The sequence below is a fragment of the Leucopleurus acutus genome (assembly GCF_964270905.1).
Source record: "Leucopleurus acutus genome assembly, chromosome: 3".
NCBI lineage: Eukaryota > Metazoa > Chordata > Mammalia > Artiodactyla > Delphinidae > Leucopleurus > Leucopleurus acutus.
Window position 1 is genome coordinate 98,985,220 of NC_139145.1, and position 15,290 is coordinate 99,000,509.

Here is a 15,290-nt window from a genome sequence, read left to right on the forward strand (position 1 = left end):
CAGGCAATCTGGACACCCAATTAGCAGGGGATCCCCCAAACCAGCCTAGCCAATAGCGGCCAGCGGGCCAAGACGACCAGACGTGACGTCAGGTGCGATTAAGTTGGCGCGTCACCTCGACGTCAGCCTCTTACCTCTCGGACGTCCCGTCCCGGGAGCAAACTCCAGCGACTTTGGGCTCCGCCCCCGTGAGAGTGGAGGGCGGCCAATGAGGACGGCTCTGAGGGGACCGGGGCCAATGAGACGAGCCCGGGGCGGGGCACGAGGCCGGAGGGTGGGGCGGGTGGCGGCGGTGGCAGCCCGAGGTCTGGCTGCGCGCAGTATATGACAGTACGTCAGCAGCGGGATGGCCGTAGCTGTGGCGGCGGCTGCAGAAGCCCGAGCAGCCGCGGCCGCAGTGGAGGCTAGAGCCCGAGCGGCGTCGGCGGCGGCACCCCGGGGAGTTTAAGATGGCGGCAGGGGGGGCGGCGGGCCTGCGGGAGGAGCAGCGCTATGGGCTGTCGTGCGGGAGGCTGGGACAGGACAACACCACCGTACTGCATGTGAAGCTCACCGAGACGGCGATCCGCGCGCTCGAGACCTACCAGAGCCACGAGGTGAGCTGGGCAGTTGGCCGGGCTCGGGAAGGAAGAGGGTGTCCCTCGCCGCCCCGCCGCGCCTCTCCCTGCCACCGGCACCTGGCTTGAGGCCGGTGGAGCAGGGGCTCGCCGTCAGCGCCCGCGGCGGCAGGGCTGGGCAGGGCCGGGCAGGGTCGCTGACGCCGCCGTCCCGGGCCAGCTGGGCTCTTGGGCGTTGGGAGGCGGGCGGGCGGGCGGCCCCTGGCGGCGGGGCCGAGGCAGCCGCAGCCCTGGCTCGGCTGCGCAGCCGCTGCGGGACTTTCCGACGGCGCCCGGGTTTTCTAGCCTTTTCTGTCCCAGTGAGGTAGAAAGGCAACAGGGAGACGAGTGAGATGGCTCTTCTGCCCACGGCGTGTCGGGGGGGTGGGGAGGGGTCAGAGGGCAGCGTCCGGGTAACGAACCCGAGAGGACCGGCGGGCACTAATCGTCCGCGTTTTGGGGGTACCACCGCGGACCAGCAGAGACCGGGACACAGGCGCTCCGCGTATGAAGGTGGGATACACATTGTACTCGCAAGAACTTGGGGATACAGGCGCTGAGCTTATGGGGCCGGGCGGGGGGCACACCGTGTACTCGGAAAGGCTGAGGCACAGACAGTCCGCGTATGAGGGAGGAGGGGGACACACCTTACACTTCCAGAGACTCCGGCACACGGGCGCTTCGCGTTCCCAGAGACACAACACCGCGTAGCGAGAGCCACACACAGCCAGCGCTCACCCGGGAGCAGAGACATCGGTTACTGAGGAGAGAGAGTCTCCGTGGCTCCTCATACCCGAAAGACGCGTCGCTCGCGTCTGAGGCGGATTCACAGACTTGGAAACTTGGATCGAGGGTCCGGGGCGGGGGCGGGGGCGGGGATACACTGCGTCCCGGGCAGACTCGGGTTTCTCACCCCGCACCGCGTCCCGGAGAGAGATCCATGGACACACACAACTCGAGCACAGCGAAGGCTCACGTACTCGGCAGTTGGAGGACAAACCCAGGGACGCGTTTTCACGTTTAAAAAAAAAAAAAAAAAGTGAGGGATAGAGTGGGAGGCATAGCGAAGAAACGCCGCAACCGGAGTGCCTAGGGAAGCCGTTTATGGAGATGCAGTACTGTGAATGAGTGAGGGAGACAGTGGACGCATCGCATAAGGGGAGGGATATACCATATGAGGGACCGGTAACAGTCACTCTGAGAAGAGAGACCGTCCGTGGAGCAGAGAACCCACAGGGTATCCCGACAAATAGCCAAGTCCATATCAAGGAAACACGCTCCGATTAACTAATCTCATAAAGCAGGGCCAGAGGGATACCCAGACACGCTCATAGTTATTCAGATAAAAGTGGAGAAAGGAATTAACATCTGTTGAGCTCCCACTAGTGCCAGGACCTTTAAATGCTTGGAAGGAAGGCCCAGAGTTGGAGGCAAAACCGCAGGAGAGGTGTGAACCTGGGCCAAGGGAGACTTACCTTCAGGGGGCCCCTACATAAGCAGGCACACAGGAGGAGGCACACAGTTGTGCACAGCTTGAGGAGTACATGAGCTCACATGATAGTGTACATATAAACAGCAGGAGAGACTCAGAAATGAGCATGCCCTCAGGATGGCACTCACAGAATTAAGTGGACATGGATGTACATTCCAGGGCATATGAGTTACCCACCAGAGAAGCATAGGCGAAAAACACTCAGACTCGGGGGTGGAGGGAGGAGTGCATGCACAGGGAGAAAGATGCTTTTCCTACACACCATGAAGTCTCAGGGAAAGAGGGTCTCAGGTATGACTGGGAAGTCACACAGCAATAGGAATGCGAGGAAATACAAGAAATAAAAACTGCATGTGTCAGTAGCTACTCCCAGACAGGTGCATCTGCAGGGAAGAGACCAGCACCAGCACCAGCACCAGCATGGAGTGGGAGGCCCATCTGGGGGAAGCCAGATAGGCAGGCAGAGGGACACAGGGGCAGACACTGGAGAGAAACTCAGCCCTGCAAGATGGAGAGATAAGCTTGCCTGTTCCAAGAGGAGGGTGTGGGAAGGAATGACAGTGGGAAGAAGGTAGGTCAGGGTATGTAAAGAGAAAAACACCGGAGAGGAAGAGGCCAGCAGGAGGAGGCCAACCTCCAGTCAGAAACAGACCCAGGGAGCAGATAAAGACTGACACACAGGGGTGGGGAGAGGCATCTCTGGGGACAGTAGGTCAACCAGCCACCTTGGGGGGACAACTGGCAAACTGTACAGCTGATCACAACAAGATTGACAGACACTGACCCGGAAGAGGTGGGTGAGGAGGCCCGCACAGGGAAGGGATGGTACCCAGGGAGAGAGAGGTGGCAGAGAAGCCCCCAGTGCTCACTGAGAATGCTGTTTGTTTTTCTCCCTTCATTTCTGCCTCCTGCACCTTAGTGTTTACGTGCTTGGGATTAAAGTTGGAATGCTTGGATTCTAAAAGCCCCACATATATACCACTGTCTTAAGAAACAGCAGATCAAAAATTCTTCCTCTTCCAACCCACCACTTAGTTCTTGATTTTTTTAAAGTTATATTTATTTATTTTTACAGTCAAAGGTACCAAAGTCAATGGCTTTCCTTGCTCCTGACTACTTCTATTGCCTATTAATATCATTACCATCTGTTTCCATCTCTGTGCATGCAAATTAATGTATCTAGTCAATCTGTACAGAGGCAGAGAAGGGAAAGGGAGAAGACTTTTCCAACTCCCTCTACCCTTCTGAGTTGGACCCAGGTAGATTGAGACAATCCGTGGATTCCTTTTCTTCTCAAAGTTGGTAGTAGAAGCAGTACTATGCAGGGAGAGGAGGAAGAAATAAGCTGACTTGGCCCTTGCAGTTGGACACTGCCTTGTTTCTGACTTAACCAGTTCCTGTCCCCAGGCCTCACTGTCACTTTGGCCACAGAAACACTTCTCAAGGGGCTTGGAAAAGCAGGATTTGGGGTGAGACTGTTAACTTCAGACAGCTGAAAAGTGGGAAGAGACAGAAGAAAAAGAAATGAGGTACTGTTGGAACTTACTACAGTATCCTCTGGTGTGTTCAGCCAAGTCTCCCACAATGTGTCCTCAGTGTCCCACCTCCTGACTAGGGCCAGACCACGGCTCCCCCATCAACACGGTAAAGTTGCCAGCAGTGGGCATATAGCCGAGCTTTTCTCCTCCAGTAGAAGGATACATACTTGGTCTTTTACGCTTTCACTTTCCACCCTTATCAAATTAGGGCTCCTAACTTTAAATTGTAGCTGCGTTTGGAAAAATGTTGGAATGCATTGGCTAGTCAGGGAGAAGTTTCTATTCTCTCCTGGGGAGGGGGGCAGGATGGCTTTAACTTCTCATATAAAACTGCCCCTACCATTCCTGTGCTTAGATAGGAAGGTGCTTGATGCTTGACAAGTGGCCTCCAAGTGGCTTTGGCCCATGCAATGTTATGACTGTTATGCCTCCTCTTCTGATGACTTTCTAAGAGCCAGAAATTTCAACAGGTTAATTTCCTAAATTAAGCATCAGAGAGTTATTTTTATCCAGATTATTTTGTCCATTGGATTTACTGTCCTAAATTAATCCACTTGACCTAAGACTTCAGGGAGGTAAATTTAAGAATTTTAGGAAACTATGACTTAGGCTAAATACAGATGTTCTTTAGATATAATTGAGCAAGTATCTGAACTTATTAGAGTTCATGGAAACAGAATCTTTTAATTAGAAACAATTCCTCACTGTTTTGAAAGACAAACAAACCTAATTGACCTTCATTACTCAAGTTTTCTATTTTTAGAGAAGAAATGAGGAAAGCTAACTTGGGAACCTTTTAAACAGAGATAGAGACATTGTGATTCCAGGAATGGGAGTTATAGTTGGAGTAAATATCTTCTAAAAGTTGTTTTCCACTCAGTTTGAATACAGAGACAGTTTCAAGTTGATTATATATATAAAAAAGTGTTAACTGGAAAGTTATTTTCATGGTTTGCAGAATGAACTCAGAATACTTATACAGATATTTAGTATATATTGCAAAACTACTTTTTTTTTCCTATAGATAGGTTATTTTGAATGAAGGTACAGGTTACTAAATAAAAATCACATATTACAACTTTATAGTTATTCTAAACTGATGTCTGAATTTGTGGTCTATATAAGCCTCACATATTTTAAATACGCCTATGTTACTGTAATTACATATTTCTTCCAAATGTATCCTAAAACTATTTCAAATTAAACCTCAAAATTCTAAAATTTATTTTAGCCAATTCCTTCAGTAATTTGTAGCTGGCTTTATTTTGACATTTGAGTAACTCATTTGGTAGTAACAAAAATCTTATCAAAATTTTGTTTTCAGATTCTCTTATTGCTGAGCCTGTTGATTTTTTTTTAATGTTTACTCAAAGTTTCAAAGGTGGTGGCTCAAATAATACTGTCATGTTTATCCAACTATTACATAAAAAGTCTTGCATAGATGCATCTGGAAGCAGGGGCCATTCATTCTCTATGCCTGAAGATGAGAAAGGAGATGATTTAAGAAGGATTCTGTTAACATATTCTCTTGCCAACTCCAATTATTGGCTTTAAATTTCCCTGCTTTGATTAGTGTCTTCTAGGAAAATGGTAGTGTTTTGAAAATTTGTACAAATATACTTACGTTTAATTTTGCATGAGGAATTCAGTCTCTTTCAGTATTACTAGATACTGTTATTTCCAGTCAAAGCATAAAGTCTTATGTAAACCTCTAAAGTTACTGTTCTTCACAATAGCTCCCTTTAATGTGTTCCGTGATCTTATAAAATCACTGATCCCACAGGTCATGGAGTAGGAGATATCCTCTCCTTTCCTTTCTTTTTACCTCGTGAACGTATCAGCATTTGACTCATTGTGGTTTAAGGCACAAAAAGACTCATACCTTACTTTTTCCTATCTCTTCGTTTTTGTGCCTGCCCTCAAACAATTTTGAGTGTGTACATGTGTGTTCAATAATCTGCTTTTACAAATACAGAAGACCCTGTTCTCCTTAAGGCACCACTCAAGCATCCAGACCTGCCAGCACAGAGCTGCCACTGCTGCTGACATGTTTACTAAGTAAAACAATGAGGTTTGCCTTAGCAGATTCCTTTTGTTGCAGTTTTTAAATATAGCCAGTTTTAATTAAAATAAGTTAATCTTATTGACTTTAACTTAGACCCATCTTCAGGCTGAACTTGATATTAAAATGCTTTTTATCAAGTAAAGTCAAGTTTGTGCCCCATTTTGCAATAAGTGTTTGAAAAGTTTTTTCAGCTGATCAGGTGTTCAGTGCAAAGAAGGGTGCTCCTCCTAGTGAAAAGCAGTAGCCAGATTGCCTAAAGAGATAGACAGGGAACCTTGGCACTAGAACTGAGAGGAGAAAGAAAGAACATATGTGAAGGATTGGAACATGTTCAACAAAAGAATTTAAAAGGAAAGGGGTGTAAAATTCTCGGAATGATTTACAGGAAAGCTTATCAAGGACAGTCACCAGATCCAACTTTTCCATTTGCTCCATTTGCACTTGTGAAAAACTATGGAAGCTGTGCACATAGCGCTTATTAGGTAATTTGTGATAAAGCCGGCAAAGTGAGGAAAATGAGAATTTCAGGAGAACCACTGCTGGGTCATTTTTAACAACTTGCTGTGACTACAGAGAGGCTCAGGACCGTGGCACCAGAGTTCAGCCCAGTTATTTGCCAGTTTGGGTCAAATGTATTTGGAGTATTTGAGAAGATGTCCCTAAAATGTGATGATATGGGCATTTCTTCATGTAAGGTGAGCTGAGTTTTAGAATAAAGAAAAGAGCATGTATATAACCACAGCACATTTGACTCTCCTGCATACCTCAGCTCCATAGGACATTTCCCATGACTTAATGCAAAAATCTAGAAAAGCAGGTCTGGAGTAGAATACAGTAAATTAATGACTGTGTCTCTACAGCCAAATTGAAGCTGAAAAACATGGCATAAATCAGGTCAGATTTATGGAGAATTGCTTTCTTTTCTTTCCCTCCCTCCCTTCCTTTCAATTTATCTACCTATCTAACTATTTTGGTTGTGGCATTATGGCACTTTAGAGCCACGTTAAATCTTTAGGAAGAACTGGTTTAAGGGCTTCCACTAATATTTTGCCAGCAAAGGCCAAACCTGGAATCTCATGGCTAGCAATTTAATATAGGATATAAAAAGAGAGAATCTTATTAATTAGATTATATGCTCCGTAAAGATCCATGAATCAAATTAGCACCTTGAATTGAACTCAGTAGTCAGAGCATTTGCTACTAGTTCAATAATAACTAGGTTGTTAGACAAAGAGCATAAGTTTCTTTCTTGTTGGGGATTCTATATGTTATTGGTCTAAAAAACATCTTTGGGTTTTAGGATTTTAACAGGCAGAGACTAGATGGGGGGAATCACATCTCCAGCAGAAGGAATGGCACAGGAAAGGAAAGGACAGCAGTAGAAAAGCTAAGGCAGGCTTTGAGAATTGCAAGGAAGACCCTTGTTCCACTTAACCTCGAGTGTTGGAGAAAATATAGTTGGATTTAAGAGGAAAGGGAGACTGGAGCAGGTTGGAGTTTATTCTCTCAAAACTGGAGAGACACTGAGTGGAAATTTAAGGTGATTTGAGCTAATGCTTTAGGATTATACTGGCCTCAGTGTGCATGATGAGTATAAGATGAATCTGGAAGGCAGTAGACAAGTTAGGAGGAAGTATGTGGTCCAGGTCAGAGATGAGTGGGATCTAAACTGATGCTAGTGAGAGACAAGACATTACAGATGAATAGAATCTATAGAACTCAATAACAGATTTTAAAGGAACAGGGTTAAATGGAAATTTCTAGCTATCAGCACTAGGAGGGGTACCCTTAGTAAAAAAAGGGAAATCAGAAGCTATTGGGAGGGTGGGGTGGGGTGGGGGAGATAAAGTACCATTTTAGTGGACGTTCACTCAGTCTGTTGTTTGGTGACTAGACTTAGGTTTGATTAGATGTTTTATATTTGAGAAGTATATTTGGGTCTGAGGCTAGACTAGAACAATGCCATATTATTTACATGTCTCAAACTTTTCCATTTGGATGGAAATTTTGGGGATTGGTAATGTTTTGGGGGAAGTTGAAATTATTAGGTGGAAGAAATTTTGGTTTTGAACAGGGATTTTCAAATTTTGCTCGGATTTTTATAGGCTTCCCTTATCCAATAACGTTCTCTATAAATTGCACTTAAGACTGTCGTAGAGTACAGATGATATGAAAATTGAATTTGATTTTAACGTGAAGATCATACTTTCCATGGTTTCTGTCCCAAGTGATTATTGAAACATTAAGAAACTCTCTACAATGTGCCTGGATTTACATTTCAAGCATCATTTTTAAAAGATTCCTAAAGGCCTTGCAAGGGTCAGTGTTTTCACTTCCAGATTACTTTCATTTCTGTTTTGGTGTTTTGATTCTCTGTTTTTTGTTTGACAGTTTGTGAAAAACAAACCAAAAAATAATCATGAGTACATGAAACTTCTGTTATGCATATACATTGTTATGGACTAGTTATGGGCACTTGGTTCATGGTCCATGGAGATAACCTTAGCTAGAAGACTTTTCCCATGAAGAGTGAGCTTGTTCAAGGGTGGAGCCAGGCATGAACTTTCAAATAAGATTCTTTGAGATACTTTAGGATCTAAATATGCTTACTTGTAAATTTATGTGTTAGCAGATTTTTAAAAGACATTTACTTAGTATCATGGCTTTTGGTTTTCATTGTTGGAAACCATGATGCCTCAGATAGCCAGAAAACACATCCATGTGGTAAAAACTCAGTTGAGTGTCTTGAGATGTTTTTTTCTTTAATAAAAGACTAAGAGGTAGGAACAGGAATTATAACTGTCAAATATGCATTTATTCATTTAGCCAGTGTTTGTTTATCTTCTGATATGTGCCAGGCATAGTACTAGGCACTGTATATATAAAGTTGAATAAGTCAGGGATGGTCCAGAAAGTGCTCGTGCCTTAGTAGAAACAAGCAGACATAATACATACATACATACATACATACATACATACATACAATAAAGTCTCTGTGCAAGGGGACACCTAAAGAGAGGATTATGTTTGAGGATATGTCTGAGAAATAGTGTCTGCTTTTTCATCTCCCATCCTCTATTCAGCCCACTCCAGCTGGGTTGTGTCCATCACATCCCTGAGATTGCACCTGACTAGGTCCCTTTTTGTCAAATCTAGTGGTCATCTCTCTGTTCCTGTCTTACCTGACCTCAGCATCATGCCATCCAGTTGACTACTCCTTCCTGCTAGAAACACTTTCCTGATTTTCCTCCCACTTCCCTGGCCATTCTTTGTCAGTCTCCTCTGCTGATTATCCACTGCTTGACTGGCCTCTGAAAGTTGGAGATCGCAGTTCCCTTCTCTTTATCTATTCACTTCCCTAGGTGAGCTCATCTAGTCCTGTGGATTTAAATGTCATCTATATGTTAACGACCTCCAAATATTTATCTCCAGCTCTGACCTTCCTCCATTTCCAGGCACTAATTTTCAACACCTGATCTCTTTATCAAAGTTTAATAGGTTATCTAAACTTAACAGACCCAAACACAATTCCTTTTTTTTTAAACATCTTTATTGGAGTATAATTGCTTTATAATGGTGTATTAGTTTCTGCTTTATAACAAAGTGAATCAGCTATGCATATACAAATATCCCCATATCTCCTCCCTCTTGCGTCTCCCTCTCACCCTCCCCCCACCCCACCCCTCTAAGTGGTCACAAAGCACCTAGCTGATCTCCCTGTGCTATGCGGCTGCTTCCCACTAGCTATCTATTTTACATTTGGTAGTGTATGTATGTCCATGCCACTCTCACTTCATCCCAGCTTACCCTTCCCCCTCCCCGTGTCCTCAAGTCCATTCTCTACATCTGCGTCTTTATTCCTGTCCTGCCCCTACGTTCTTCAGACCTTTTTTTTTTTTTTTTAGATTCCATATATATGTGTTAGCATACGGTATTTGTTTTTCTCTTTGACTTACTTCACTCTGTATGAGAGTCTCTAGGTCCATCCACCTCACTACAAATAACTCAATTTTGTTTCTTTTTATGGCTGAGTAATATTCTATTATGTATATGTACCACATCTTCTTTACGCATTCATCTGTCGATGGACACTTAGGTTGCTTCCATGTCCTGGCTATTGTAAATAGTGCTGCAGTGAACATTGTGGTACATGACTCTTTGAATTATGGTTTTCTCAGAGTATATGCCTGGTAGTGGGATTGCTGGTTCATATGGTAGTTCTATTCTTAGTTTTTTAAGGAACCTCCATACTGATCTCCATAGTGGCTGTATCAATTTACATTCCCACCAACAATGCAAGAGGGTTCCCTTTTCTCCACACCCTCTCCAGCATTTATTGTTTCTAGATTTTTTGATGATGACCATTCTGACAGGTGTGAGGTGATACCTCATTGTACTTTTGATTTGCATTTCTCTAATGATTAGTGATGTTGAGCATTCTTTCATGTGTTTGTTGGCAATCTGTATATCTTCTTTGGAGAAATGTCTATTTAGGTCTTCTGCCCATTTTTGGATTGGGTTGTTTGTTTTTTTGATATTGAGCTGCATGAGCTGCTTGTAAATTTTGGAGATTAATCCTTTGTCAGTTGCTTCATTTACAAATATTTTCTCTCATTCTGAGGGTTGTCTTTTCATCTTGTTTATGTTTTCCTTTGCTGTGCAAAAGCTTTTAAGTTTCATTAGGTCCCATTTATTTTTATTTTTATTTCCATTTCCATTTCTCTAGGAGGTGGCTCAAAAAGGATCTTGCTGTGATTTATGTCATAGAGTGTTCTGCCTATGTTTTCCTCTAAGAGTTTTGTAGTGTCTGGCCTTACATTTAAGTCTTTAATCCATTTTGAGTTTATTTTTGCCAAGCACAACTCTTGATTTCACCCTTCAAACCTACATCTTCATGAGTGTTCCCCATTTCAGTAAGTGGCAGTACTCATCACCAGTTGACTAGTAATTGACTAGTATTCCTTGATTTATATCCTCTTTTCTTGGCTTAGTTGATCCATCAGCAAGTTCTGTCAGTCTTCAAAAATCTGAAATCTAACTTCATCCATCACCACGACACCGGTCCCAGCCACCATTATCTCTCTTGAGGACCACTGCCATGGACTTCCATCTAGCCTCCAGGCTTCCACTCTTCCCCCAATAGTCCATTCTCCACACAGCAGCCAAAGCTATCTTTTTAAAACACTAAGTGTGTGTGATCATGTAGTTTCCAAGTTTCAAGCCTTCTAATGGCTCCCTTTGTTGTAGAGGCTTCATTTTACAAATTTCTACTATTTTAAAAATAGTACCTATCTTCCAATCCAAGTTTATTTTACTGTTTCTCCTTATACTTTACTAGAGATCATGATACCAAAGAACAAATCTTCATTTGTATTTATAATCAGATTTGACATGTAAGCTTATTACACAATTATAAAGTCCACATTAAGCGCTCTCTTGGAAAAAAATGATGGGATATTATGCTTCAAATATTGTTATAAGGGCTTGTTCACAGTAACTAACTTTTTAGGTGGTTGTTCAGTTTGGATTTTTGCCTTCCATATTCCTTTAAAGAGTTGTATGGAATAGTAACGTTTAAGACAATAATAATTTTTTTAAAATTTGGCCTGCAGCAGATAGCTACAGTTTTCCAGAAACTATCATTAAAAACAAGGACTGTGTTAAATAAATTAGATTTTTGACTTCTCACTACTGTTTCGAGAATCTCCTTTATATTTCATTCTTTTCTATGCTGTAAAGGCTAGAAAGAAATTATTCTTTATTCCAAATGCTCTTTAATCTGATTCTTCCAAATCTGCAGAGAAGGAGTTTCTGTGATGTGTAAGGTTGGATTGACTGACAAAGCAAAATACTAGATTTTGTGAAACTTAATGACTCCCTCTCTCTCTCTCCCCCGGGGGGTGGGGGAGCATCTAATAAAAGATTGGGGCAAAGAAGGAGATACCGTTTACTAAGGTATCTTTGGATTACCTCAAAATTTCACATTCATACTATCATTCTAAACATACTAAACATATTACCAGCTTTTGACAAGAGCTGGGTATATTTGATTCCAGGATTAACTGATTTCCTGTGCTACTGTCTGCTTATACTCCATCTTTTTTTTTTCTTCCTCTTCTTTCCCAGCTTAGATTTATTTTTATTACCGTGGTTAAAATATAATTATTGGATAGTCTTTGGTTTCTCTATCAGGTGATGTTTTAAAGAGCAGAATTAAATGACTTTTTAAATAAAAGAATTATAACCACAGTTCTTTAAATGGTATAGTACCTCTTTTAGGAAAGAAAGATCTATCTTAAATTGTATCCCAGGATAAGTCATAAATACTTTTTACTATTTACTTGCATAAGTGAAAAGAAATTCAAGTGCCTGATATTTTCCTTAAGTTGTAGTGCAAAACCAAAGAAGTGATCCCCAAAGAGCTATTGATTCTTACCAGTTCTTAATTCTGTAGCGTTCAGATATTTCACATTTTATATAACTGTTGTTAAGGAGGAGCAAGAGAGGCTAGCTGTGTAGAGTGCTTAGTTCTTAAAGGGAGACAGGCCAGGGTTTGAGCTCCAGGTCACTTATTAGCTGTGTAACCGTATGTGATTTCACAGGATTTACCTGTGGAATCCTGTGGAAATAATAGTATCTACTCCACAAGGGTGTTCTGAGAATTCCCACAGGTGATAGTAAAAGTGATTACACTGGCCTGACACATTTTAAGCGCTCAGTAAATAGTAACTAGGTGGCTATAATCATTTCCTAAAACAATCTCACTTAAAGCAGTCACCTGACCCATCACCATTTATAGACAGTTTTCTGGTTTTGACCCAAAGTTCCAAAATTATATTTGACTTTGGAAAATTTTTTTGCACTATCTTTAAATATTCTTTTTTTAAATTAATTAATTTATTTTATTTTTGGCTGCCTTGGGTCTTCGCTGCTGCATGTGGGCTTTCTCTAGTTGCGGCGAGCGGGGGCTGCTCTTCGTTGAGGTGTGTGGGCTTCTCATGGCGGTGGCTTCTCTTGTCAAGGAGCACAGGTTCTAGGCGTGCGGCCTTCAGTAGTTGTGGTGCACAGGCTTAGTTGCTCTGTGGCATGTGGGAATCTTCCCGGACCAGGGCTTGAACCCATGTCTCCTGCATTGGCAGGCGGATTCTTAACCACTGTGCCACACCAGGGAAGCCCTTTTTGCACTATCTTTAGCTTGACTTATAATGCAGCTTAGGTACACAAATAAAATGTGAAGTATTTAATAAATACCTATTGGTTAATTTTAAATAACTCAAGAGTTCACTTTAAGTTGAGTCAAAGCTCCATTATGGGTTCAGAAGGGAAGCTGAAGGTATTTCAAGTACATCTCTAACCTTAGAGAATAAACTTAGAAAGATCTCTATAATGTGTTTCTTAGAGAAATCACTCTTTTCTAGAACAGAATGCTATTTCTTATGGTTGTATGTTGACAAAACCAATAGTGGTTGATAGAATAAAAGTAACCATAGGTTTAATTTGGATGGATAAGCAATATGTAAATAATCAAGAGATGGTTATAACAACTTTTATAGGATAAGTAACTCTCTTTTATTTATCCCCAAAGAAACCTGAGCTTTGCTTCTTCCCTCCTACCCTAAAAGAATCGTGTCAGAAATTAATATTACTCAGCACAATTAAAATTACTTAGTAACATTACTTAGTAAATTACATATTACTTTTATAGTCCGTATATATTACAAGGCATAGTCCCTGGAAATAAGTGGACATAGACTTCTTTGGTCATAGAGCAGTTTTTATTGCAGTAGAATTGGCTTATTATAGTGGCAGATGTCAAGAACTAAACTTTTGAGCATTTTAGTATTGTCTACACTTTTATTCTAAGCTTAAGAATGCCCTACATTCTCTGAGAAATACAGAGGGTTAATTCAAGGAAATCTAAAATCAGTGAACCAACCAAGAGTTTAACAGAATCTTTTGACTATAAAACATCACCTTGTTGAAAGCATTTATCAAAATGGTTTCCCTAGCCAGTTCCAGTCTGCATTGTTTCTTGGATGGATGAAGATACTAGATCACTATCTTATTTATAGCTCAAGTACTAGTCAGTTAAACCCTAGAGTTACTTGATTTTCAAAAGAGCCAGTTGGTGCAAATATTTAATTAAAGCTAAAAATCAAAAGTTGAAGTCCTATTGAACTTCCATATGTAATGGAACTGTACTTAGTAAGTTAAACATTATTCTAAAACATGCCATATCATATTTGGCCACCTGTAATTACATTATCTTTTAAAACTGGATTGCATTAAAAAATATACAGGGCTTCCCTGGTGGCACAGTGGTTGAGAGTCTGCCTGCCGATGCAGGGGACACGGGTTTGTGCCCCTGTCCGGGAGGATCCCCCATGCCGCGGAGCGGCTGGGCCCGTGAGCCATGGCCGCTGAGCCCGCGCGTCTGGAGAGGCCACAACAGTGAGAGGCCCGCGTACCGCAAAAAAAAACCCAAAATACAATGAGTTGAGGTTATGTTTGTGCAGTTAAACTTAGACTAAAAAACATTTAGGTGAAAAACTAACATGCTTGAGACATTTGCTTATAGTGGTATTGACTTTATTTATTTTTTAAATGTTCAGTTTTTTTAAGATTTATTTATTTATTATTTATTTATTTTTGGCTGCGTCGGGTCTCAGTTGTGGCATGCAGGATCTTTCGTTGTGGTACGTGGGATCTTTACTGTGGCACTCGGGCTTCTCTCTAGTTGTGGCCTGTGGGTTTTCTCTTCTCTAGTTGTGGCACGCAGGCTCCGGGGCACGTGGGCTCTGTAGTTTGCAGCGAGGGCTCTAGTTGAGGTGCGTGAGGTCAGTAGTTGTGGCGCTCGGGCTTACCTGCCCCTCAGCATGTGGGATCTTAGTTCCCTGACCAGGGATCGAACCCACGTCCCCTGCATTGTAAGATGGACTATAGCACTGGACTACCAGGTAAGTCCTGGTATTGACTTTTAGAACTTATTCCGGGTACCTTTCCCATTGACACAGTAGTCAGAAGCATAAAAAGTGGTATAGCATTCTAGCTGGCTCTCTTGTTGCATTTTTTAAAACGTTCAGGAACTGTAGCATAGTACCTAACATCTTCTTGTCTAAAATTGGGATTAAAATCAATAAAGGATTTGAGGTTCTCTTATGTACTTTTCTCTTCTAGGTTGTTAGATATCTTAAAGTTTTTCAGCAACAGTAATCCTAGTTTATCCTGTTTGGATAAGCACCCACAACTACTCCATAGATGAGGGTTTTTTTTAATGAAAAATGTTAACACAAATATTTATATATGTTCCTTTACTATACATGGTCCTTACAGAAAAAAAAAAAACTGTTTTTTTTAGTTTTTATTTAATCAGAAGGTGAACCTTGGAAATTATAATGATTTTATAAAATTCATTTTCTTTGGAAACAAAATGCCAGAAGAATTGAATGAGCATTTAAGTGCTTTTCATGTTCAGCCCTAGGAGGTAACCTGTTACAGAGGCAAGATAAGGAAAGGGTACTGTATTTGAAATTCAGAAGTCTGGATTTGAGGTCCAACTCTGCTAACCACTAGCTTGGTGATTCTGAGCAATGAACTTT

General features: G+C 42.0%; 1 protein-coding gene across 1 annotated transcript in view; it reads left to right on the top strand.

Annotated features, from left to right (window-relative positions):
• The first annotated feature begins 324 nt into the window (after nt 1–324).
• Nucleotides 325–15,290, top strand: part of ELL2 (elongation factor for RNA polymerase II 2) — a 75,656-nt gene continuing 60,690 nt past the window's right edge. Inside the window, exon 1 of the mRNA XM_082836126.1 lies at nt 325–596. Within this exon, the coding sequence (XP_082692252.1) occupies nt 450–596 (147 nt within the window). The 5' untranslated portion in view covers nt 325–449. The remainder of the gene's footprint in view (nt 597–15,290) is intronic.